The following is a 23,751-nucleotide window of genomic DNA, read 5'->3' on the forward strand; positions in this document are numbered from 1 at the left end:
TATCTGCACAGCCTGAGCCTGCTCCAGGCGATGGCGTACATCCTCTAGGAACACCTCCCGCTCGACCATCGTCTTGGCCACTACTACCACCCGGGTATCCCCCACCTCATAGGACCGGATGGACGGGGGATGTCGACCATACACCACATGGAAGTGCGTGTCGCGGAGCGAAGACTGGTATGTCGTGTTATATGTGTACTTCGGCCAGGGCAGCCACCTGAGCCACTCATGCGGCCGATCTCTAGTGAAACAGCGAAGGTACATGGCGATGACTTTGTTGGCCGCCTTCGTCTGTCCATCGGACTGTGGGTGAAATGCTGATGACATATGAAGCTTGTCGCCCATGTGCCTCATCAGTTCTTGCCAGAATGTGGAGGTGAACACGACATCGTGATCAGAGACGATCGACTATGGCATGCCATGGAGGCGTACAATGTCGGAGAAGAACGCTTGTGCCACAGTCTCAGTGGAGTACGGGTGAGCCAGGGGAATAAAGTGTGTGTACTTGCTGAAGCGATCCACCACTGTCAAGATGACGGACTTGCCGCGCATCCGCGGTAGAGCTTCGATGAAATCGAGGCTAATGTCCGACCATACGTCCATCGGGACCGGCAGGGGCAGCAGCAACCCAGCTGGCAGGAGGTGCTCCGACTTGTTGCGCTGGCAGATCGAGCATACCTGGACGAACTCTTGAACCACGTGGCGCATGTCGGGGAAGTGGAAATCCGAACGAAGGCGATGGAGGGTGCGTTGTATGCCCTCGTGGCCGTCCCCATGGACAGCGACCAATATCTCCTGGAGGAGCGGTGACGCCGACGGAACGAAGATGCGACCGTCGTAAGTGAGTAGCCCATCGACAATGGCCCAAGGTGCGCCGCGTAAGCCTGCTGCCAGCTCGTCCTTTAGTGCCACTACCACCGGGTGGCTTGCCTATTCCTGCCGCAGCTGGGCAATGTAGTCGAAGCGTGGCGCTGAAACAATGAGGATTGCACCATCCGGCATGTCGCGGCGAGACAGTGCGTCTGCAACAGCATTCTGAGCACCTGGCTTGTACTCGACGCTGAAATCAAACCCCAGCAGCTTGCCCACCTAGTGATGTTGGGGAATGGTAGCTAGTCGTTGGTCGAGGAGAAACTTCAAGCTGTAGTGGTTGGTGCATACGATGAACTGTCGCCCCCATAGATATGGTTGCCAGTGCCGGGCGACATGCACGAGTTCGATGAGTTCCCGCTCGTATGCAGTGGGAGAGCAGTGCCGGGGCGCCACGGGCCTGCTGAAGAAAGCGATGGGGTGCACGTGCTGGAGTAGCACCGCCCCAAAACCATGTGTCGACGCGTCGCACTCGACGATGAACGGCTTGGTGAAGTCTGGTAGTGCAAGGACCGATGCCGATGTGACCGCTGCCTTGAGTGCCGTAAATGCTGTCGTGGCCTCCTCTGTCTAGGAGAAGCCCTCCTTGAGCAGCGCCGTCAGGGGTGCCGCGATGACACCGTAATCGTGGACGAATTTGCGGTAGTAGCCTGCAAGGCCCAAAAAGCCCCTGACCGCCCGCGCCGACCGGGGTTGTGGCCAGTCCCTGACTTCTTCCACCTTGGCAGGATCCATGGCCATGTCGGACGCTGAGATGACGTGGCCCAGGTACGCCACCGATGGTACGGAAAACACACACTTGGACTGCTTGACGAAGAGCTGGTGGTGCTATAGCATCGTCAACACCGCATGGATAGGGCGCAGATGGTTGGCCCATGAGGAGTTGTATATCAAGATGTCGTCAAAAAACACTAGAACAAATCGACAGAGGAATGGCCTGAGAACGTTGTTCATGAGAGCCTGGAATGTCGCCGGCGCGTTGCACAATCCGAATGGCATGACAAGGAACTCGTAGAGGCCATCGTGGGTATGAAAGGTCGTCTTGTGGATATCCGCCGTCCTCATGCGTACCTGATGGTACCCCGATCGCAGGTCCAATTTAGTGAAGAAGCAGCCGACGTTGAGCTCGTCCAGTAGCTCGTCGACAACGGGAATCGGGAAGGCGTCCTTGATGGTGAGCGCGTTCAGAGCCCTGTAGTCGATGCAGAACCGCCAGGAGCCATCTAGCTTCTTGATGAGGATTACCGACGACGAGAACTCTGAGTTACTCCGGCGGATGATGCCTTAGCCCATCATCTCATCGCATTGTCACTCCAACTTGTCCTTGTGCGCCGCCGGGTACCCGTAGGGACGCACAGCCACCGGTGCTGTGTCCAGCTTGAGGATGATAGCGTGGTCCTGAGCACGTACCGGTGGCAGCCCTGTCGGGGCAGCGAAGACATCTGCGAACGTGCCGAGCAGCCCATTGACGAGGGAGTCGCCCGCCGCGGTCGCTGCGAGACGCGGTGCCCGGATGGTCGCCACGTCAGTCCAGCAGACCTCCCGACAGTGTCGTGTGAATGACATGGTGTGCGCCGTGAAATCCCACATGATCCGGCCCAAGGTGACGAGCCACTATGTCCCTAGGACCAGATCATAGCCCGTGAGAGGCATGACGAAGAGATCTACAAGGAACCTCTCGGCGGCGATGATGATCAGTGCCTGCCTAATGACCCCAGGGCAGAGGATGTGTTCCCCGTTGGCCACTGTGGCCGTCAGCCGCGGACGAGGTTGGATGACCAAGCCTGTGTGGCGCGCAGCTTCCTCTCTAATGAAGTAGTGGGTGGATCCCATGTCCAGGAGAGCCACCAGTGTCGCGGTGCCCAGTTCCACCCGGACTTGCATGGTGTCGCATATGGGGACTCCCGCCACTACGTGTAAAGAAAAGACTGGAGCCCCAACTTCATAGTTAGGTTTTGCAGCAGCTGTCTCCTCCTCGTCGGTGATGGTGACGCCGTCGATGAAGAAGATGCCGCGATAGACCCGGTTGTGGCCCTGGGAGTACTTCTCGTTGCAGTTGTAGCATAGTCCGAGACGACATCGTTCCGCTTGTTCTTCCGTAGACAGTCGCTTGATTTGTGGGCCCTCCAACCGCGCTAGTACTGCCCCAATAGGAGGAGCTGGGAGCGTAGGCCGAGCTGGAGGGGCAGGAAGTGCCAGCGGCTGTAGAGCTGGAGCAGGCAGGGCGTGGGGGCCGCCCCGGGCCGTCATAGCTGTGGGTGCGAACGCCAGGCGCTCCCGTTTCATGACCTCCACTTCCCGCGCCAAACTCATGGCCACCGCTAGGGTTTGGGGGTTGTGGAGGCGGACTTGATTGCTGATCGGAGGGAGCAGCCCCCCGGTGAATAGTTGAACTCGCTAGGCCTCCCCCAACGGACCCGCACAGGGCAAGAGCGCCTGGAAGTGATCCTGGTATTCTTCTACTGTGCCCGTGCGCCGACATTTGGCTAGCTCGAACAACGGTGTCGATCGCAGTGGCGACCCATAGCTGAGATTGAGGAGATCCTTGAAGCGCCGCCACGTCGGTATGCCTTCGTCCTGCTGAACCTGCATGTACCAGAGTTTGGCCTTGTCCTCCAAATTATAAGAGGCCATCCACACCTTTTCTTCCTCCATGATCCTCTATTGATGGAAGTACGACTCGCAGCGATTGACGAAGACGAGCGGGTCGGACTTGCCGTCGAAGCGAGGGAAGTCCATCTTCTGGAAACACGGTGACCGATCGGTGTGGTGTTGCCAGTCGATACCGCCGCCCGGCACCTGGGCGCCCGAGGACGACGTCTTGTCCTTCTTCATCGTGTCGATGTCGGTTTGAAGGGTATTGATCTTGCTAGTGAGACCCTCGATCAATTTGGCAAGGTCGGTGATCGTGGGTTCGGTCATGACGCTGGGCTGGGGTGTGGCAGAGGTGGGAGATGACAGTGGGTTGGCGGTGTTGATGGCTGCTGGGTGGTTGGTTGCGGCGGAAGTAGCGGATGAACTGGAAGAGTCAGATCGACGTGACCGTGATACCAGGTTGTTAAGGGCCTTAGAGTCTAGGGAAGGGGGCCCTCGGCTACGTAGGTCGTACCCTCGGTCCGTCTTCTCCGGTGAGGTTTTACCCCTCTTCCGAAGGCTTGAGAGTGGTAGGGATGCAGGATGAGATAATTGTGTTATTGCTTATTTCTCACAAGAGCCGGCTACAAGGCTTTATAGCCTGAGTTGCAACAGAAAGGGGAAACTAATCTCCTCTGATTTAGGATCTCCACTAAAGGGAAACTAATCTCTATAATTTAGGATTTCTACTAATCTCTTTCCTCTTCGAGTCGGCCTTCCTTCTCTAGAGGTGGCGGATGCATGCCCTGTGATTCCTTCCTTCTTCTAGCCACTAATTTCCTGGCTTTCCTTTTCTGCTGCTGGCGTGGCCCTGACTGCTGCTCGCTCTGCAGCGCGCCTCACGTCTCTCGCGTGCCTCCGACGGTTATAGGGGAGACCCCACATGACACCTTGGGACAGGATATCACCATCCCAGGGGCCAGGATATCACAGGTGAGAGGTCGGAGACTTCACTTGAATCACTCGGACGCGAGATTCCTAGCCCCATACCGCCTCAACTACTACGAACTTGTGACGTGCAAATCAACTCTAAGTAGGTGTGTCGGAACAGGGGCGCCACCTGTTATTGCATGGAGACCAACACTACTTCAACCACTCCCACACCTGCAAGTCAAAAGTGACCACCGACCAACCCGATGTGGGATGCGACGGAACACAACAACCAATGACAATACAGATTTGGAGAGTCCAGTTAACAGAGAAATGTTTTTTTTAGTTTTTCCTTTCTGATATGTAACTACATAAATATTTTTTCTTTTTAATATATTTTATTGGGGGATTCTCTCCCCTCCCGTTACATAAAAATGACAAGATGACTCGCACGTGGCTATAATGCTAAGACTGACGAAGGAAGACGTCAATTAATACATCGCCTGACCAGCAGGATCTCGACGGATGACAATATATGATGTCACCAGACCACTACCCATGTCACCAACCACAACCTCTTGTAACAGGGATGGTAGAGGCTCATGCTCAAGGGACGACTAATCTAGTAATCAAACACTAGAACACTCATTCACACTTATACACTAGAGACTCAGAACTCGTCCATGTCTTACCTTTTTGTAATCCCTACTATAGACTGGCGCAAGGTAACATGAGTAGCATGAACTAGACGTTGGGACATACTTCCCAAACGAGTATAAATCCTTGTGTCATCTTTGCACACCATCCGCTCCTAGCCACACAAAAGCATGATAATCACTGTCGGTGATACGACACGCCGACACCACCGAGGCGACACACCACCCAACAAAAGAACTTCTATGTCATATAAGTCTTCATGTACACACGCAGAAGCTTGCATACCAGTTGTGGTGCCAATATGAGTTTGACACCCTCTAGCTCGTACACCTCTAACGAGTTCCATTTGTTTTTTATTCATTGCCATGATTAGGAGGGAACCAAAGGATTCAAGCGTGGAGGCACAACCTGCATGGTGGAAAGGAGGCGGTGGCATGCGAGTGGTAGAGCATGGAGTGAGAAAGATACAAGGTGGGCACATAGGTCGAGGAGCACGTCGAGGGAGGCAAGGAAGGCGATGAAGGCTTGGTAGAGCGAGAGCAATGGTTAGGAGGGGAGTGAGCCTGTGAGAGAAAGAGGGAGAGTGCATAAGATGACGTGGACGCCATACAAATGGTGTGGAGCATGACCATAGGGTGTCGGGAAGAGGGAGAGTGCATAGGATGGCATGGGCACCGCACAAACGCGCATGGAGCATGACCATAAGGTCAAGTGGGAGTGGAGGAGGTGAGAAACATGAGTGGAGTCATGCACAGAAGGATTCTATGAGGCAAACAACAGAGGTAGAGTGCAACACTATTAGTTGTGGGCTAAAATAGGAAAGGTTGGAAGCCCTACAAAGGGCCCCACATTATGTTTTTTGTACTTGAAACAACTAGTGAACTAAACTTTACTATATTATTGTTTATGAGCTAGATTAAAACCACACCCAAGTTTGAGCAAGAATGATAACCATGGAGATGATGGTGATGGCCATAAATGGAAATTAGGGGACTCAACGTGGAAAATAAAAGAAGAGAAAAACAAAACTGCAAGGGATCAAAACAAAGGTATAACTAAGGAATTTTGTTTTGCCGGTTAAGACGCAATAGAGCATGGTCAGATTTAGGATAGATGATCGTACTATTATGAAGGATTCTTAATTAGACAATTCAGTCATCTAATACCACTAATAATTAGGGCCATATGCATGTGTATTTAAGCCTAGTAACACACTCATACAAAAAGTATTTATGAAAATACCTTAAATTCACTTTTGAAAGGACCATGATGCCCAAGAGGGGGCTGAATTGGGCTTTTCTAAAATTATTACAAAAGATTAAACCCTAAACAAGAGCCCAACTTCACCCAATCTACTAGCAAGAAGTAAAAGCTATGAATGGAGAACAACCCTAAGTCATTATGGAAAATACTAGCAAAGCAAATGCACAAAGTAAAATGATCAAAGTAAAGTAGGGACAAGAAGGCTCCTCCAATTTTTCCCTCGGTATCGAAGAGTCGTCACTCTCCACTAGTCCTCGTTGGAGCACCGGTGCAAGGGTATCGCTCCTCCTTGGTCCTTGCAAGAACCAAGTGCTCACTATGAGATGATCATTTGCCTCTCCGGCGCAATGGATTCCTCACAACCGTGTACAATCATGAAGTCGGGAGACTAACAAATACTCCAGGGTGATCACCGAGCTCTAATCGCCACCGAGCCATCTAGATGATGCGGATCACCAAGAGTTATAAGCCATAGACTTTCACTTGACCAAGAGAAGCCTAATGCATATGGTGTGTGCTCTGGGTGGCTCTCATGCGCACTAATGAGATCCTAACATGGGATTATGATTTTGCTAATCACCTCACTAGGCTTTGTGAACTTGCAATGCTCTAGCAATAAGTTCTAGGTGGTTGGGGCAGCAAGTCATTCAATATGACTGGTGGAGGGGGTATAAATAGCCCATCCACCAAAAACTAGTTGTTATACAGTTTTGCTGTGCATGGGTGCACCGGACAGTCCAGTGCGCCATCAGTGCGCTCCCAACGGCTAGAGTTGCACCAGACACAACATAGTAGTTGTTCGATGCACACCAGACAGTTCGGTGCCAGGCTAACATTCTGCTGCCTCAAACTATTTGCTCTCGAGTTTCTTGTTGTCTTGGGGTTCGCTCTCGGGCCCACTGCCTAGGGAACCACCGGACACTCCGGTGCCCCAGGGCAGCAACACTTCTTTCTTTTCTTGAGTTTTTCTAAACCGTTTTTTATTCTAACTTGTGAGTGAGTTCTTGAGTGACACATAGCACTAGTTGTGAGTATGAACATGCACTGACACTACACTAGTTATCTCTTGGTCAAACTACTCATCCACAACCCCTCTTTATAGTATGACTTAAATAAAAATAGAAGTCCTAGATCTATACCAAGTGTACCACAACTCCTTAGACACTTAGGATATGAAGACCTTCATCTTTTGATTTGCCTTTTTCAACCGTTGCTTCAAGTTCTCATCTGAGGGATTGTTTTCACGGCTGGAGCACAACTTCCTGCATTGTGACCTAACTTACCATTTGTTCTACAAAACACACGTTAGTCCCAAGTAACCTTACGTAGTCATTAATCACTAAAACCAGCTAGGGGCCTAGATGCTTTCAACTTTAATATATTTGGCTAAACATTTAGTAGTTGACACTATTTTGAGGAGACCAAAGAGTGCTCTCAGTACAACAGTTTTGCATGCATCAGACATGTGCGGTGATGCATCATACGTGTGCATCAAACATGATGTTCAACACTAAGTGTTTTTGTGTACACTAAGTATCCCTCACAGGATATGAGTTCCTAGAGCATTAAGCTTACCGAACGTGTCTAGTGTTGGCACTAGATGCCGCATCAAACAAAGCTCAGAGAGCGTGTAAATTGGGTCCATCAGCTCTAACAAGCAACATACTTATCTGGTGCCACATATGGTGTGAACAACAGATATCTAACATAATCGTGACTAGTTTTGAGCCATTGAAAATATAGTCATGAGAAATGCAGTGAACATATACAAAAGCGGGCATTGGTGGTGCATCATACATGTTTGGTGCCTCCGTAGTCAGTTCATCAAGTATTTAAGGATTAGATTTCTGAAAGGGGAATAAGCCTAAAAACTATTTCCACACTTGTTTTGGTAATTGACGACCATCACAACCAATCAAGCTAACTAGTTTGCTAAGTTACAAATTCAGATACTCGGAAAGTACTTCAAGGAAGATCAACATTCAAAACAACATATTATCTTGGACATAAACTTTTTGAGAATACCACAAGTACTTCGGATCATACGGGCCTTCCTGACAGACCGTCCGCAAGTCCTCGAAGAACTTTGGACAGGAACTATGCCAAATGCACATCTCTACTACAAACTGTCCGAAAGAAATTCGAGTACCGTGTGACACTATGCGCGTACTGTCCGGCCTCATGCGCGCACCGTCCGCCCATTGAAGATCAATTCAACCTGAAGGTGCCGGGTTCAGTAAAATGAATTATAGTGTCCACGCGGACCATTCAGAGGCACGCCCGGATGAGCCGCGTCAGGCTTTATCGGGCATCTGACGACACATTTAATGCGATTATGGTCGTAGATATAGCCGTTATAACCGACCGTTGTTATTCAACCATTGATCTTGCAGGGGAGGACCGTCCGGACCAGACACATGGACCGTCCGCGTATGGTAGAAAGTTGGCAATGGCTAGGTGGTGGTTGGTGGCTATTAATATAACCCCAACCACCCCTTCAATGGCATCCAAGCTTACACAATTCTCATTCATTGTAAAGAGCGAGACTTCACTTCAAGCCACGATCAAAAGCCTCAAAACTCCACTAAGTGCCATAATTATGATTTGTAACCTTTAGCGATTAGCGCCTGGAGAGACTCTAGCGAGAGTGTGATCTTGTGTTTTCTTATTGCTCTTCTTGCTTGGTTTTCTTGATTGTGCTTTCTTCCTTCTCGTCTAATTCTCATTGATTTGTAAAACTAGCAAAAGGCACCTAAGTGTATAGTGATTCTTGCGTGGTCTGATTGACCCTCGTGTTTAAGAAGGAGCACTCAATCGGTATAAGTAACCGTTTGAGAGGGAAAGTGTTGAAAGAGACTCATCCTACGCGGACTCCTCAACAGGGAGTAGGTTTTTAGAACCGAACCTCGGGAAACAAATCGTTGTGTTCTTTTTGCTTAAAACGTTATTTACGATTTGATTCTTCATCTAATGCCTCTCTAGTTTTCTTGATTGCGATTGATTTGAGTTGGGTGCCAAAGTTATCCGCAATTGATTGAGCAACTCTTAGCAAGAGGAACTACTCTTCCGTACTTCGATTTCATTTATACTAGTTCTAACGCTAACCCTGGTGAAGTTTAATGTTCGAGTTTATAAATTTTAGGTTTTACCTATTCACCCCTTTAAGCGGTTTCAATTTCTTTGTGGGGGCAATAAATATTTCTTGTGGTCAGCTTTGGCTATAATCTTGTCGGACCATACACTTATGACCTATGCACACCTCTTATGGTATAGAAAATACACTTCACTCATTTACATCATCTATCTATACCCCTATAAAACTCATCACTTCAAACAAAGCTACAACCACCCATCAAATGTACCCAAGTTAAATCACGCCATCAAAAGCAACGCTCCAGATCACTTCGTTTATCTCCTAGCTTTTAATCATATCGAACGGCTAGTGTTTCGTAGATCATCCCTCGTGAATCACCGGTCAAGCTCATCGATCAATTAACGCCCCAGACCTCCTCCCTCTCCGGCGTACATCTCGCGGCGTGACGCCGCAAGCTCCGCCGATCAATGCCCTGGACGATCTCACTCAGTCGCAAACGTTGGCGATCCTAAGCGACTCCTCCATAGCGTCGATGTTGGGTTTGCACAGGACAGGGGTCTCGGGCAGCTCGTCGGCGGTGCCCGAGCGAGCGAAGTGGGCGGCGATGTCGAAGATCTCGGGCTCCAGATCTCCCTGCGGCGGGCACGACGGGTTCAGGGTCTTGAAGCAGATGATCCCCTCAAAGCAGTCGTCCAGGTCCAGCCTCTTGAGGGCTCTCACGACGTGGACCTTGTCGCTGTTGGTGAATATCTGAAACAGCTATGTTTCAACAACTCGACTCTTGTCCGATGAAGGAGAAATTTGTGAAGAGGACGCTTACGAGTTTGCGGATGTGCAGGTTCTTGAGAATGTGCTTTAGAATATGGTCGGCAACCTTCCATGGACGAAGGCGTGGTACTCATAGTAATCGAAATTGTAGCCGATGCCCTGTAAAATCCGAAGGAACAGAGAAAAAAGGCAGGAGCTATTTAGTGCACTGATTCACTAGTAGAAAAAATCAAACGATTCAAGGGACCAGGGAAGCTGCAATATACGTACCCTGAGGCCAGCCATCGTGGTGTCGTAATTCTTGTACAGCAGATTGCCCAAGTTCTCGATCTTGGTCTCATCAATATCCAACTTCTCAACCATATAGACTTGTTCGGTTAGCTCTCAATCTATATAGATTGAGTGTAATTGGGTGGGTTTAAATCCCAAACAAGTTAATTTTTTTTTAATTTTTTCAATCCTATCCAATACATGGGTAACAGGATTAGCCGAACCAGACCTAATCTGAAATGAATGGTGGCAAAAGTAAAGAGTTACAAGGGCTCAGCTCACTGAACGTTCAGACAGTAAAAAAAAACAAGCAGAAGCTAGTAACAACAGGAGAAGAGGATCGCTGCACGGGCATCTCACTAGTTTGGATAATATTGCAGATCCCTAGTGCATCACATTAGTTCTTGCATCTATGTACTAATTGAATGAATTGGTTTGGTTACACTCTTTTACTCTGGTCGTTGTCACCTAGTCGACCGAGAGGTTCGTAGGGTTATTAAGTGGCTTGGTGATTGTTGTTGGCTTCCATCATCGGAGATCCACAAAACTAACTCTAGTATAGTTTTGTTTTTATTTTATAGTGTGTTTGGTTTCTTTGGTCACTCTCTTAAACTTTAGAGACTAAATTTTAGTCTCTAAAAACCTATTTGAAATACTTATTTTAATCACCCCGTTTGGTATTTTAGAGACTAATGTTTAGAAAGTTGGAACTAAACACCCCCTTAGTTGGAGTGCCTCTCTAGTTTAGTTGTTCTAATGCTCAAATATTCAACTTGTGTATCTTACGATGCTCAACTATTGAACTTGATGTATGATGTCAATTAATATATTAACCACTTTTTTTAACTCACTACAACAAAGATATATGTTGTTGGCGATTAATCGAATAGAGATAGACTAGCTAGTCATATGTCATATTTCTACGGTTTTATATAATATAGAATAAATTTTATTTTAAAAAAGTACAAAATATATGTTTTCTATTTATTAGGTAGATGTGAATGTGGTCAACAATCAACGTTCAAACACTCACTTATACATAATTTCACTTTATTTTTTATATAAACTCTACTATTATATTAATAGAGAAGAGATTATATGAGTCAGAGTTGATTTTAAAAAAAACGTAGTGATTTTTTAAAAAATATTGATGTGATAGACCGTTGAAACTAGTATTTTAATATAGAAAAAGATTATTGTATTTATTTAATTGTTTCAAAAAATCTTTATAGAAGAGGGATATATGGTGTCGGTGTCGGCGTTGGCGAGTGGCGACTGGCGACTTCTCTGCCTCGTCCTCCCCGTTTTCCCCTCCGCGTCCAGCCCGGCGCGACGCCGCCACGCACCTAGCCGCGGATCCGAGGCGCAGATCCAATCCAGCGATGGCGTCCACGGCGGCGAGGCGGTTGCGGGAGCTGCAGGCCCAGACGGGGAACAAGACCTGCGTGGACTGCGCGCAGCGGAACCCGCAGTGGGCGAGCGTCTCCTACGGCGTGTTCATGTGCCTCGAGTGCTCCGGCAAGCACCGGGGCCTCGGCGTGCACATCAGTTTCGTGCGCTCGGTCACCATGGACTCCTGGACCGAGGCGCAGCTCCGCAAGATGGAGGCCGGCGGCAACGACCGCCTCAACGCCTTCCTCACAGCGCGGGGCGTTCCCAAGGAGACGTCCCACGTCGCGAAGTACAACTCCAACGCCGCGGCCGCCTACCGCGACCGCATCGCCGCGCTCGCTGAGGGCAAGCCTTGGACCGACCCGCCCGTAGTCAAGGAGACGCCCGGATCTGGCGCGCCCGCCCCGGCTAGGAAGCCACCCTTGCACGCCTCCGGAGGCGGCGGCGGGTGGGACGACTGGGACGATGATTTTCGGTCGGACATGAGGCGGAATCAGTCGGTTGGATCATTCGCCGCCGCGGGGGCGCAGTCAGGGAGGCAGCCGCCGAGGTCCAAATCAACACAGGACATCTACACTAGGCAGCAGCTGGAGGCGTCGGCGGCTAATAAGGATGATTTCTTCGCCAGGAGGATGGCGGAGAACGAGTCCAAGCCTGAGGGTATCCCGCCATCCCAGGGCGGCAAGTACGTTGGGTTCGGATCCAGCCCAGCGCCATCGGCTAATAGGAACGGCGGTGCTGCTCAGGGCGATGTCTTGCAGGTCGTCTCTCAGGTAAAAAAAAAGATCATCTTTGTGCTATCGCTGCGTGCAATGAACAAATCCACTTCACACGCTACTCATCACAAAGATAACGAGCATAGCATATTTTCCATTGATTGGATAACAATATATCATCAATTCGTAGGAAAACAGAACAATTACTATGGAGTATATGTTTGACTACAATGGTAGGGCTCTGAATTTTATTTCTTGCTACTATCCGGCAGTAAAAACGGAAGATTTTACGACTTGTAACTGTTGTTTCATTACATGCATAAATCAATTGGTCTATCTGGGGTTGCTCACCATAAGGAATTTGTTAGTATTGTGGTCTAATCAAGTTTTAAGATGCATATTGAACACCTGAATATAGTGATGATGCTTTGTTCATTCCAATTACTGGGTAGTACAGGAACATACTGAGGTCCCCTGTAACATATTTACAGAAGGCCAGCGCCACTTGTTTGAATTGTTTAAGCAAAACAGGTTTCAATATGCATGTTGCCATGTGAGCCAATATATTGTAGTTGAATAGCAGTTGATGCATTATTGCCCTCAGCTTACTTTGGCCACGTGAATATTTAGTTAGGTGTAGTGAGTCCAGCATTATATCTTGTTATGCAATTGTATATTGGTTTGATATAGTTGCTTACCATAACATTTTTTCAGGGATTTGGACGCCTTTCATTAGTTGCAGCCTCTGCTGCCCAGTCTGCTGCCAGTGTTGTCCAAGTCGGCACAAAAGAAATCCAATCAAAGGTGACTGATACAGTAATACTTATTTACCTATTCTCCTGCACAACAATTGATTCCCGGGTCTAGTTATGCGTTGGCTATGGAGTTGAACCCCTCTTTGGGGTTCACCGAGCTCATATAGGTCCTTTTTTATTCCGTTGTTCTCAAACACTTCTTGTTTGAATGTTATTGCAACAAAACTACACTTTGAGACAAGGCCATGCTCAGGAATGTTTTTATATTACATCTTAGGAATCTGCATTTTATTTGCATGCAATATTCTTCTATCAACTCTAAACATCCATTCTTCGTTTTGTATAATGAACTTCATTGAACAAACTTTATCACATGTCATTTCTCCTTGATCAACAATCTAAGTCGGCGTAGAATACATCAAAGCATATTTTATGTTAGAAATTTTGTAATCCATATGTTTTTCATTACTGTTTTTTTCTGTCTGATGATGGTGCTTGTCTGGAATACAGATGAGGGATGGGGGCTATGACCAGAAGGTGAATGAAACTGTCAGTGTTGTTGCCAATAAAACTGCAGAGATTGGAAGCAAGACCTGGGGGATCATGAGAGGAGTTATGGCAATGGCCTCACAAAAGGTCGAGGAATATGCCAAGGAAGGAGGAATGAGCGGCTGGGGAGAGGATTGGCAACGCAGCGAGCAGAACGGTGAGCCTTACCAAAGGTTTGAGCACGCGACCGACAGCAACAGTTTGAATTCCTCCCAAAATTCTTCATGGAAGAACAACAATTCCAGTTCTTGGGACGATTGGGACGACCAAGGCAAGAAGGGTGAACCTGCGAAACCGCACCAAAGCAGTGACTCCTGGGCTGGCTGGGATGATGGGAAGGACGATGGTTTTGATAGTCCTGGTTACAACAACCACAACAGCTCTAACAAGGGGAGCAACCACAACGGGACTTCCGGTGGCTCATTTTGGAGGGAAGGCGGCTTCCGCTGAAACCGTTCTCTTCTCCATAGAGCTATACTTTCAGAGTTGTTACATTGGCAGGTAACCAGGGTCCAGTGGTTGGTATTATCCGGGATACTGAAACCGTCGGGTGAAAGGGGTTGTGTTTTGTACCACATCTGTTATTATATCTACTGAGATATATTCCTATGGTCAATGCCCATTCAAAAGTGCCCAAATTGACTAGGAAATGTCGAGTTGAAACTGTAATTTACCCAACTTTGTCGCATATTCTTTATTGGTTTCCGTTGGTTTTGCACCGGGCATGAGCCTTTACCGAAATTTGCCGTGGTGGGCATTGTGGGGACTGGTGGCGAGCTTGTGCGCAATGAACTGGATGTACAGTTCTCTGATCGTGCGTTTACTTGGAGGCAGTATGGTTTCCACTGACCACAGTCCACTCACCAACTGATTAGGCACTGAAGTCCGGTGCCTTCTGTCCTAATGTCTACTTTCCTATCCTCTAATGCGACAAGGAACGGTGCTTCATTGTTGCTTTTTTGGTGGTTGATTCCAGGTAGGACCTGACAGTGTGCCTCCACTTTTGGGATCCACTGACCACTGATGCTGTTGTGGAACTGATTGCTATTATTAGTATAATTGACCATTCTAGCTTAAGGCTTAAGGGCCTGTCTGCGCATTTAACTATCTTATTATCTTGTAACAGCCGCATTACACGGTTACACCAGAGGCCTTTCGGGTGGGGGGGGTTGGGGGGGGGGGGGGGGGGGGCGGTCACGATGCGCATAGTGTTGCATGTAGAATGTTGAAACAAACGAAACTTCGCTGAACTTGGTGGATCATGCATCGAATTCGCTGTAATGCGCGTTATTAGGCTATGTTCAGCAACGATCTGTATATGGTCATAAACCTCAAATATAGCGGTTTATATGCTTATAGTCTTCAATAAGGGCCGATAAAAGGTGCGCTAAAATAGAGGACTATCACCGCGCCCGCTATCTGTGGAGGATCCTGTTGATCCGCTATCTAGCGCCGACACGACTCGGTTGGCGTTGTGCACATGCAAGCAACAGTATGCATGTTCTTAAACCACATGCTTGTAGTGCAAACAATAGTACAGTTTTTGTTTAGCTATTATTCTGCAGCCAACAATATTTTTTTAATAGTATAGAGGATGAAATTTAGAGGACGTTGTTGTAGATGGTGGAGATATAGAGAACAGAATCTTTTAGAAAGAACTGTAAATGACAAAGAATATTCCTTTAGGGGATCAAATTTGGAGGACGTTGCTGGAGATAGCCTTAACCATTGAACTTTCAGTACTTACATGGGATAAAACGAAACCTCTCTTATGCGAGCCACCTAGCTAAGGCCTTATTTGTTTTAGCTTTTTCACCATCTAGCCATCAGTTGTTGCTGTCTACCAAACATCTAACATTTTAGTTCGTTTCTATAAGAATCACTTTAGTTAAAACCGTCCAAAATCAATGTTAACACAGAATCGACCGAGTCGTTATGATACTAGGAATCCGTCACTTTCTATATCCTAAATCCTATGAACACTTTTATCTTCCTCCACACGTAATCTCCACAATACTCAGATTCTCTCCAGAACCAGATTCTCAGAAAAGCCAGCCAGAAAAAACTAAACCAAACAGGCCCTAAGGACCTTGTTTAGATTCATCGTATGCTAATAGTTACCTAACTAGTAGTTCACATTAGCTAGCTAACTATTAGCTACCTATTTACCTTGAGGAGGTGTTTGGATGCACAACTAGTCTATTATCTATATATGTTTGGATATAAAAGATTTAATTATTAGCACATAAGTATTCCCTCCGTTATTTTTAATTTATCACATTTTATAGGATGTTTGGTTTCTAAGGACTAATTTTTAGTCCCTCCATTTTATTCTATTTTAATATCTAAATTACCAAATATGGAAACTAAAATAGAGTTTAGTTTTCGTATTTAGCAATTTAGGAAATAAAATATAATAAAATGAAGGGACTAAAAATAGTCTCTAAAAACCAAACACCCTCTTAGTTCATAAATGAAGTAGCAAGCGATAAATATTTTAGAACGGATATAGTACTATCCACGGTGGTGGTCCAAACAAGACCTAAATTATGTCTACATGTTCATACATCGTCACATCACCTCTCAAGGGAAAGTGCAAATGTTTTGAGAACTAAGTGTTACAAGTGTAGAGACATATGAATCCTGTTAATGTACAACCTACACTTTGTTGGAGACCAAATGTGTCTCGTGGACGGTCCGGCCCTGAGGCCGGACGGTCTGCGGTCCGGACTGTCCGTGGTGGTGGCGCGGACGGTCCGCGCGTGCGCAGAATCAGTTAGGGTTTCTAGTTTCTCGCGGGATTGGTTACCTAAAACCACGGGATTAACTCGAAAATCAGTTTGAAGCGGATCCAGACCTCCCCCTTTATATAGATGAAGGGCTACGGCCGATTGAACCCCCAACAATCGAACCAATACCACTTCTATTTCGCATTTATTTCCAGCACAATTAGGAGTAGTTCTAGTCTAGTTTTAGTTTAGCCTCTCGATCCCCAAATTCTCTGCCTCTCCTCGACTCTACGTCGATTAGAGGAGTCTAGGTCGGTCTGCCCGAGCCTAGACAACTCCTAGGATCTCTTCTCCCCGACGGCGTCCCTCCCGGGAGCGAGATCCAGGCGCCGCCGGCGATCTTCCGCCGCCCCTGCGCACGCGCGGACCGTCCGGCCTTAGGGCGCGGACCGTCTGGCCGTCAGGCAGGGAATCCTAGCTCCTGCACCAGGTCGCGGACTGTCCGGCCCTGTGCCGCGGACCGTCCGCGTCTGACCAGAGAGCACCGCCGCCTCGCGCCAGGTCGCGGACCGTCCGGCTCTGTGCCGCGGACCGTCTGTGCCTGACCAGAGAGCACCGCCGCTGGTTCTTTTGAGTGATTGGCGCCTCCAAAAAGGTGTCAACATACTTTTTGGTGACTCCGCTGGGGAAGGTGTTTAGATTTACTAAAAATCAGGCCCTCAAATGGCTGGTTCTAAAGATCACACCGATATCTCCCCGGACAATATCCTGAAGCCGGCTGTTGAAAGTCTGACGGCCGATGAGCAACAGCAATACGAGGACTACATGCGTCAAGCGAGGGAGAAATTCTTATCACAATACACGGTGGATCGCCACCAGAAAGTTGTCAAACATGGAGAGACCGACGTCGCGTCTCTTCTATCTTCGCTTCAAGTCCCCAACGTAAGTAAACCCGACGATATCCAGTCTATTAAATATTATGTAGATCAGTAGCAGGATCAAATGAAACAACAAATTATAGGGTTAGAAGAATCAATTAGAAAATTAACGCGTACGTTGGAGAAGTCTGTTGCTCCTAGTTTTCCATCATATGAGACTAGTAACAGGATATCTATATCTAATACATCGGTAACAAATGGGGATTTGCAGCCCCAACCATTATATGGTATGCCGATGAACTCATATCCAGGGCAAGTACCACCACCGCCATCCCTGTTTGGCAGATCGGCGCCCCTGAACACGGTCGAACCGTCCGAGCTTCTGCCCGGACCGTCCGGCCCATATGCGGACCGTCCGGCTTGCTCTGCCGGACAGTCTGGGGCTGCCTTAGGACCACCGCTGTCCCTGCTTGGCAGATCGGCGACATTGGATGCGGTCGGACCGTCCGAGCTTCTACCCGGACCGTCCGACCCTTACACGGACCGTCCGGCTTTCTATGCCGGACAGTCCGGGGCCATATCAAGACTGCCGCATGGCACCCCAATAATGGCGAACACGACTGGCCAGTTCGGATGTACCGCTGTACAAACCGGATACACATATACAGAACCTGTTGTTGCACACCATGCGCCAAATTATTACACACCACAACAGCAGTATGTTTCGCCCTCTACATATTTAAACTATAACGCACCATACAATCACAGACCGATCAACACTATCGATCGGTCACGGCAAGAAGGTCGGTATACTAATGCCCGACCAAATGAGCCCCACAGCCTAGGTTCCGATGGTCTGCCACCGGGTGCAATGGAAAAAATTAGGGAAGAGATGACTGAATTATTTCGAGATAAGTTCGGAGTTAGTGTAGCCAGAGTAGGGCAATCATACCAAAAGTCGTATAATCATCGGTTTGACACTGTCCCATATCCACAAGGGGCAAGGATACCGGAATTTTCTAAGTTTTCTGGTGAGAATGGGAGAAGCACACACGAACACATAGGCCAGTTCCTAGCACACCTAGGCGAATTGGCCGATGGAGAAGCATTTCGTGTTCGGTTATTTTCTTTATCCCTTACTGGTACCGCTTTTGCATGGTACGCCGCCCTGCCTCCTAATTCCATTAATTCCTGGAATGAGTTAGAAAGTAAATTTCATGAACATTTCTTTGCTGGGGAATATGAATTAGGGCTAGCTGACTTAGCTTCAGTCCGCCAAGGACGCGAAGAATCGGTTAATGACTATATCCGGAGGTTCCGGGACACTAGAAACCGATGCTTTCGGATCCATGTCGCAGACAAAGAGCTAGCAGGGTTAGCTTTTAATGGGTTGCTATCCTACTTAAGAGACAAATTAGATGGGACCCAGTTCTTTTCGATAGCCCAGCTACATCAGCGGGCTTTAGCCTGTGAAAGCCAATTTAAAGAGACATCAAAATCGGTCGCCCGTACTATACATCTGATAGAGCGTGATAATTCAGATGATGAATCCGCAGATGTATATACCGCTGAGTTTATTTGGTCAACAAAGGCCAAATCTTCAGCATGTTCTTCCTTACAGCCGGTTCAAAAGAATCGGCAAGAAGAGATTAAATTTACCTTTAATGTTGCCAAATGTGATAAGATATTTGATGAGCTACTTAAAAATGGCAACATTAAATTAACTCATACTATCCCTCATATAGATGAATTAAAGAGACGTGCTTATTGTAAGTGGCATAATTCTTTTTCTCATGCCACCAATGACTGTAATGTTTTTCGTCGACAGGTACAATCGGCCATAAATGAGGGCCGGTTGACTTTTCAGGAGATGCAAGTGGACACACAGCCATTTCCTGTTAATACAATAGATATCGGATGCAAAAGGATCTTAGTTCGGCCCGAAATGGCCGATAAAGGCAAAAGAAAAGACATCATCATTGGCAGTCCTCGCACGTCTAATATATCACAAAAGGAGATTGCTCAAAAAGCTCCGGACGATAAGGCTAAAAAGTCCGGAGGCACCGGGGGGCAGGCGCAATTAATGAGCCAAGCACGACAGCCTAGCCTGAACACCACAAACGGTATGGCACCTATGTGCGGACGGTCCGGTGTTCAGATAGACGGTTCGGCTAACTCTGCCGGACAGTCCGCCTATGCCCAAAGGCGTCAGCCTCCACACAAAACCTTGAAAGGGAAGGAGACACAACGACAAAGCACAAATGGTCGGCTGATCAAAGCTGACTCTACTGTTGATCAGTTGCTCTCCAAGAATACTAGTGAGAAGACCGTTCTACGTGATCGGTCAACGAAGAAACCTCGGTCACCTGCTAAAACAAAACGGGTAAACAAAACGGCCCGAAAGGCGACACTACAAGCATCGCCTATTCATCCTATGAGACCAGGGTACTTTCCACCCGTTTACTCATCGTCGGTATATTATCCTATTCAAACATTGAATGGTACGATGATGAATCCATGGTACATGTATAGTCTCTTTGTCTATCCATACTGGGGGCACTTTCATTCTATTCCTTTTGATTCAGTGATCAAACGGTCATGGCCGAGAAAGATAAAATCTGAAACGGCCTTTATACATTGGTGCTTTATTAAATGATCTCAATATTGAAAAGCCGGTGACTTACATCAGGTTTAGTTCATATGCTTTTGGTTCGTCAACCTTCACCAAAAGGCAGGGGGCATATGTTGGAGACCAAATGTGTCTCGCGGAGGCCGGACGGTCCGCGCGTGCGCAGAATCAGTTAGGGTTCCTAGTTTCTCGCGGGATTGGTTACCTAAAACCACGGGATTAACTCGAAAATCAGTTTGAAGCGGATCCAGACCTCCCCCTTTATATAGATGAAGGGCTACGGCCGATTGAACCCCCAACAATCGAACCAATACCACTTCTATTTCGCATTTATTTCCAGCACAATTAGGAGTAGTTCTAGTCTAGTTTTAGTTTAGCCTCTCGATCCCCAAATTCTCTGCCTCTCCTCGACTCTACGTCGATTAGAGGAGTCTAGGTCGGTCTGCCCGAGCCTAGACAACTCCTAGGATCTCTTCTCCCCGACGGCGTCCCTCCCGGGAGCGAGATCCAGGCGCCGCCGCCCCTGCGCACGCGCGGACCGTCCGACCGTCAGGCAGGGAATCCTAGCTCCTGCACCAGGTCGCGGACTGTCCGGCCCTGTGCCGCGGACCGTCCGCGTCTGACCAGAGAGCACCGCCGCCTCGCGCCAGGTCGCGGACCGTCCGGCTCTGTGCCGCGGACCGTCCGCGCCTGACCAGAGAGCACCGCCGCCTCGCGCCAGGTCGCGGACCGTCCGGCTCTGTGCCGCGGACCGTCCGCGCCTGACCAGAGAGCACCGCCACTGGTTCTTTTGAGTGATTGGCGCCTCCAAAAAGGTGTCAACACACTTCTAACAACACTAAGGGCTAGTTTGATAACTCTATTTTTAAGGGACTTATTTGTTTAAGAAAAAATAGTTTATTTGTTTTAAAAAAAATAGGAATCAGTTGGAAAAAACATAGTTGTCAAACTAACCGTAGACAGGAGAGACCTCATCTGGAGCTGAATGCGAAAGCATTATTATTTTTATTACAAATATAACAATCATTCTGAGGCGTGCCTCATCTAGGCCTGAATGCGAAAGCATCATTATTATTATTATAGATATAACAATCATTCTGAGGCGTGCTTAGACTAGCTTCAACGGTGCACATCTCCTCTCCCCCTCCCCTGAAATAGCGGCAACAGGAACACCTTTTGACGTTCATCGCTGCCCCCTTGGACTCCCTCTAAGAGCTACAGTGGTAGCGAGAAGAGAAGGCAACCGCCACATTTGGGGTTGCGGCAACCGGCTCCCTTACACTGTGCTGATTTTGGGTTTTGTGCCGACAACAATAGTTAGTAGAGAAAAAAATTATAATGGATGATAAATTGGTATAGGAAATAATATTTTATGGATGTAGTGGGGTATAGAGGTTTCATATAGGGGGAACCGCTGTAGAGCGTGGAGATATAGGGGGAGAGAGAACGCTGACGTGGCACGTGAGTGGGATATAGGGGGAGAAATTTAGGGGGAACGGTTGAAGACAGTCTTAGTTGTACCACGTGCATGGCAACCTGTATTCCAGACTTGTCCATGTGAAGCCGCACTAGCCTGGAATTCTTTTCTTCACGTCAGATGCACAAGATGCTCGTCGGGTCAGTGCATGATATCAGGAACATGGTTGCTTTTTTACTCCTTTCTCTATGATGAGAAGGTAGAGATTCGTCCTTTGTGCGTTGTACATTCATCACTAAGATCTCTCTCTCTCTATATATATATATATAGTTTCTTTATACTTCATCTGTTTTAAAATAGTAGTCGTTTTAGCTTCTATTTTTTTATGTCTATATTCAAATGAACAATAATAAATCTAGACACATGTACAAAACATATACACTAAGTGTTGTATGAACCGCTGATTTGATAAAACATTTTTTATTTTAGGACAGAGAAAGTATAACACAAACCAATATGAGCTGTGGTGATTAGAGACGAACATTTGTTTACAGATACCATAGTTCAAATCCCAGTGGGTGGATCGTTGAGCGTATGGAGAGGCGAACGGCGACGACGAAGATATCACTTTAAAGGAATAGTAATGTATATAAAATAATGTATACAAATGGTAATAAAACAGTTTTGAGTTCACGCCAAAAACGGATTTTCAAAACTAGAAGAAGTGAAATAGAAAAGAACACGAAAGGACGATGCACGACCAAACAACCACTTTAGGACTAATTTAGGAACTTCATTTTCTCAAGAAAAAATAAACTAATTTCTCTTAGAAAAATAAGGTTTTCAGACTAGCTCTTAAAGGAATAGTGGTATATAATAATGTATATACATGGTAATAAACAACTTTAAATTCACGTCGAAAACGGATTTTCAAATCTAGAAATCTGGAAGGAGTGAAATTGAAAAGAACATGAAAGCGCGAAAGTAGTTCTGATCTAGTGCTGGAAATATGGGCCGGTCTTTTTGGGCCAACACGAGTACAACCCAAAAACAAGAGTCCAAAGCACGATCCGACACGGAAATATATGGGTCGGACTAGCACGACCTGAAGGTGGGCCTGAGCCGGACCTTAAATTTCGGCCCATCGAGCCCTCGACAGTCGGCACGACCCAATTAAGACCAAGTTGTTTAATTTCTTTAATTTAATAAACTACTGACTTTATATTGTTGTGATATTTGAAGTTTATGTGATCAAATGATGCTTGTCGGCGTTTCGACCCCGGGGGGTCCCTGAACCGACGAGTAAATTGTCGCTGTGTGTCCCAGCCCAGATGGGTCGGCGCGAGACGGAACACAAGGGGAACAAAAAAGGGAACTGCGGCTCGTGTTGTCCTGCGCCCAGGGCGGATGCGCTTGCAGTAGGGGGTTACAAGCGTTCGCGAGGGAGAGTGAGTGAGAGAGAGACTGCCCGTCAGCCCGTTCTCCCGCGCGGCCACCTTCTCGTACGAGGGCCCTAGACCTTCCTTTTATAGATGTAAGGAGAAGGCCCAGGTGTACAATGGGGGGTGCAGCAATGTGCTAACGTGTCTAGCAGAGAGGAGCCAGAGCCCCATGTACATGCCAACGTGGCTGTCGGAGAGGTGTTGGTGCACTGTTCATGTGTTGTTGTGGCCGTCGGAGGAGCGCTTAAACCCTACGGAAGCACAGCTTCGGGGCTGTCGGGTCCTTGCTGACGTTTCCTTGCTTCCGTAAGGGGCTGAGGTCGAGGCTGAGTCCGAGCCCTGGGGTCGGGCGAGGCGGAGACCGTCTTCCGAGGTCGAGGTGGAGTCCGAGCCCTGGGGTCGGGCGAGGCGGAGACCGTCTTCCGAGGTCGAGATTGAGTCCGAGCCCTGGGGTCGGGCGAGGCGGAGACCGTCTTCTGAGGTCGAGGTGGAGTCCGAGCCCTAGGGTCGGGCGAGGCGGAGACCGTCTTCCGAGGTCGAGGTGGAGTCCGAGCCCTGGGGTCGGGCGAGGCGGAGACCGTCTTCCGAGGTCGAGGTGGAGTCCGAGCCCTGGGGTCGGACGAGGCGGAGACCGTCTTCTGAGGTCGAGGTGGAGTCCGAGCCCTGGCGCCGGGCGAGGCGGAGCTTCCTATGGCGCCTGTGGTTGGACTCGGCGGCTGTCAGCCTCACCCTGACGGGTGGCACAGCAGTCGAAGCAGTGCAGGCGGCGCTGTTTTCCTGTCAGGTCAGTCAGTGCAGGGGCGAAGTGACTGCGGTCA

At 48.0% G+C, this 23,751-nt stretch overlaps 1 protein-coding gene and 1 pseudogene across 1 annotated transcript; one reads left to right on the forward strand and one right to left on the reverse strand.

Moving 5' to 3' along the window:
* Positions 1 to 9,572: 9,572 nt before the first annotated feature.
* LOC103639308 (uncharacterized) lies at positions 9,573 to 10,519 on the reverse strand (annotated as a pseudogene).
* Positions 10,520 to 11,672: 1,153 nt separating this feature from the next.
* Positions 11,673 to 14,556, forward strand: LOC100284393 (uncharacterized). The gene is made up of 3 exons (NM_001157288.3): positions 11,673 to 12,591; positions 13,249 to 13,338; positions 13,800 to 14,556. The coding sequence occupies exons 1-3, from the start codon at positions 11,809 to 11,811 to the stop codon at positions 14,286 to 14,288; spliced, it is 1,362 nt and encodes a 453-aa protein (NP_001150760.2). The 5' UTR covers positions 11,673 to 11,808; the 3' UTR covers positions 14,289 to 14,556.
* The last annotated feature ends 9,195 nt before the right edge of the window (positions 14,557 to 23,751 follow it).

The sequence above is a fragment of the Zea mays genome, chromosome 9 (genome assembly GCF_902167145.1).
Source record: "Zea mays cultivar B73 chromosome 9, Zm-B73-REFERENCE-NAM-5.0, whole genome shotgun sequence".
NCBI classification, from domain to species: Eukaryota; Viridiplantae; Streptophyta; class Magnoliopsida; order Poales; family Poaceae; genus Zea; species Zea mays.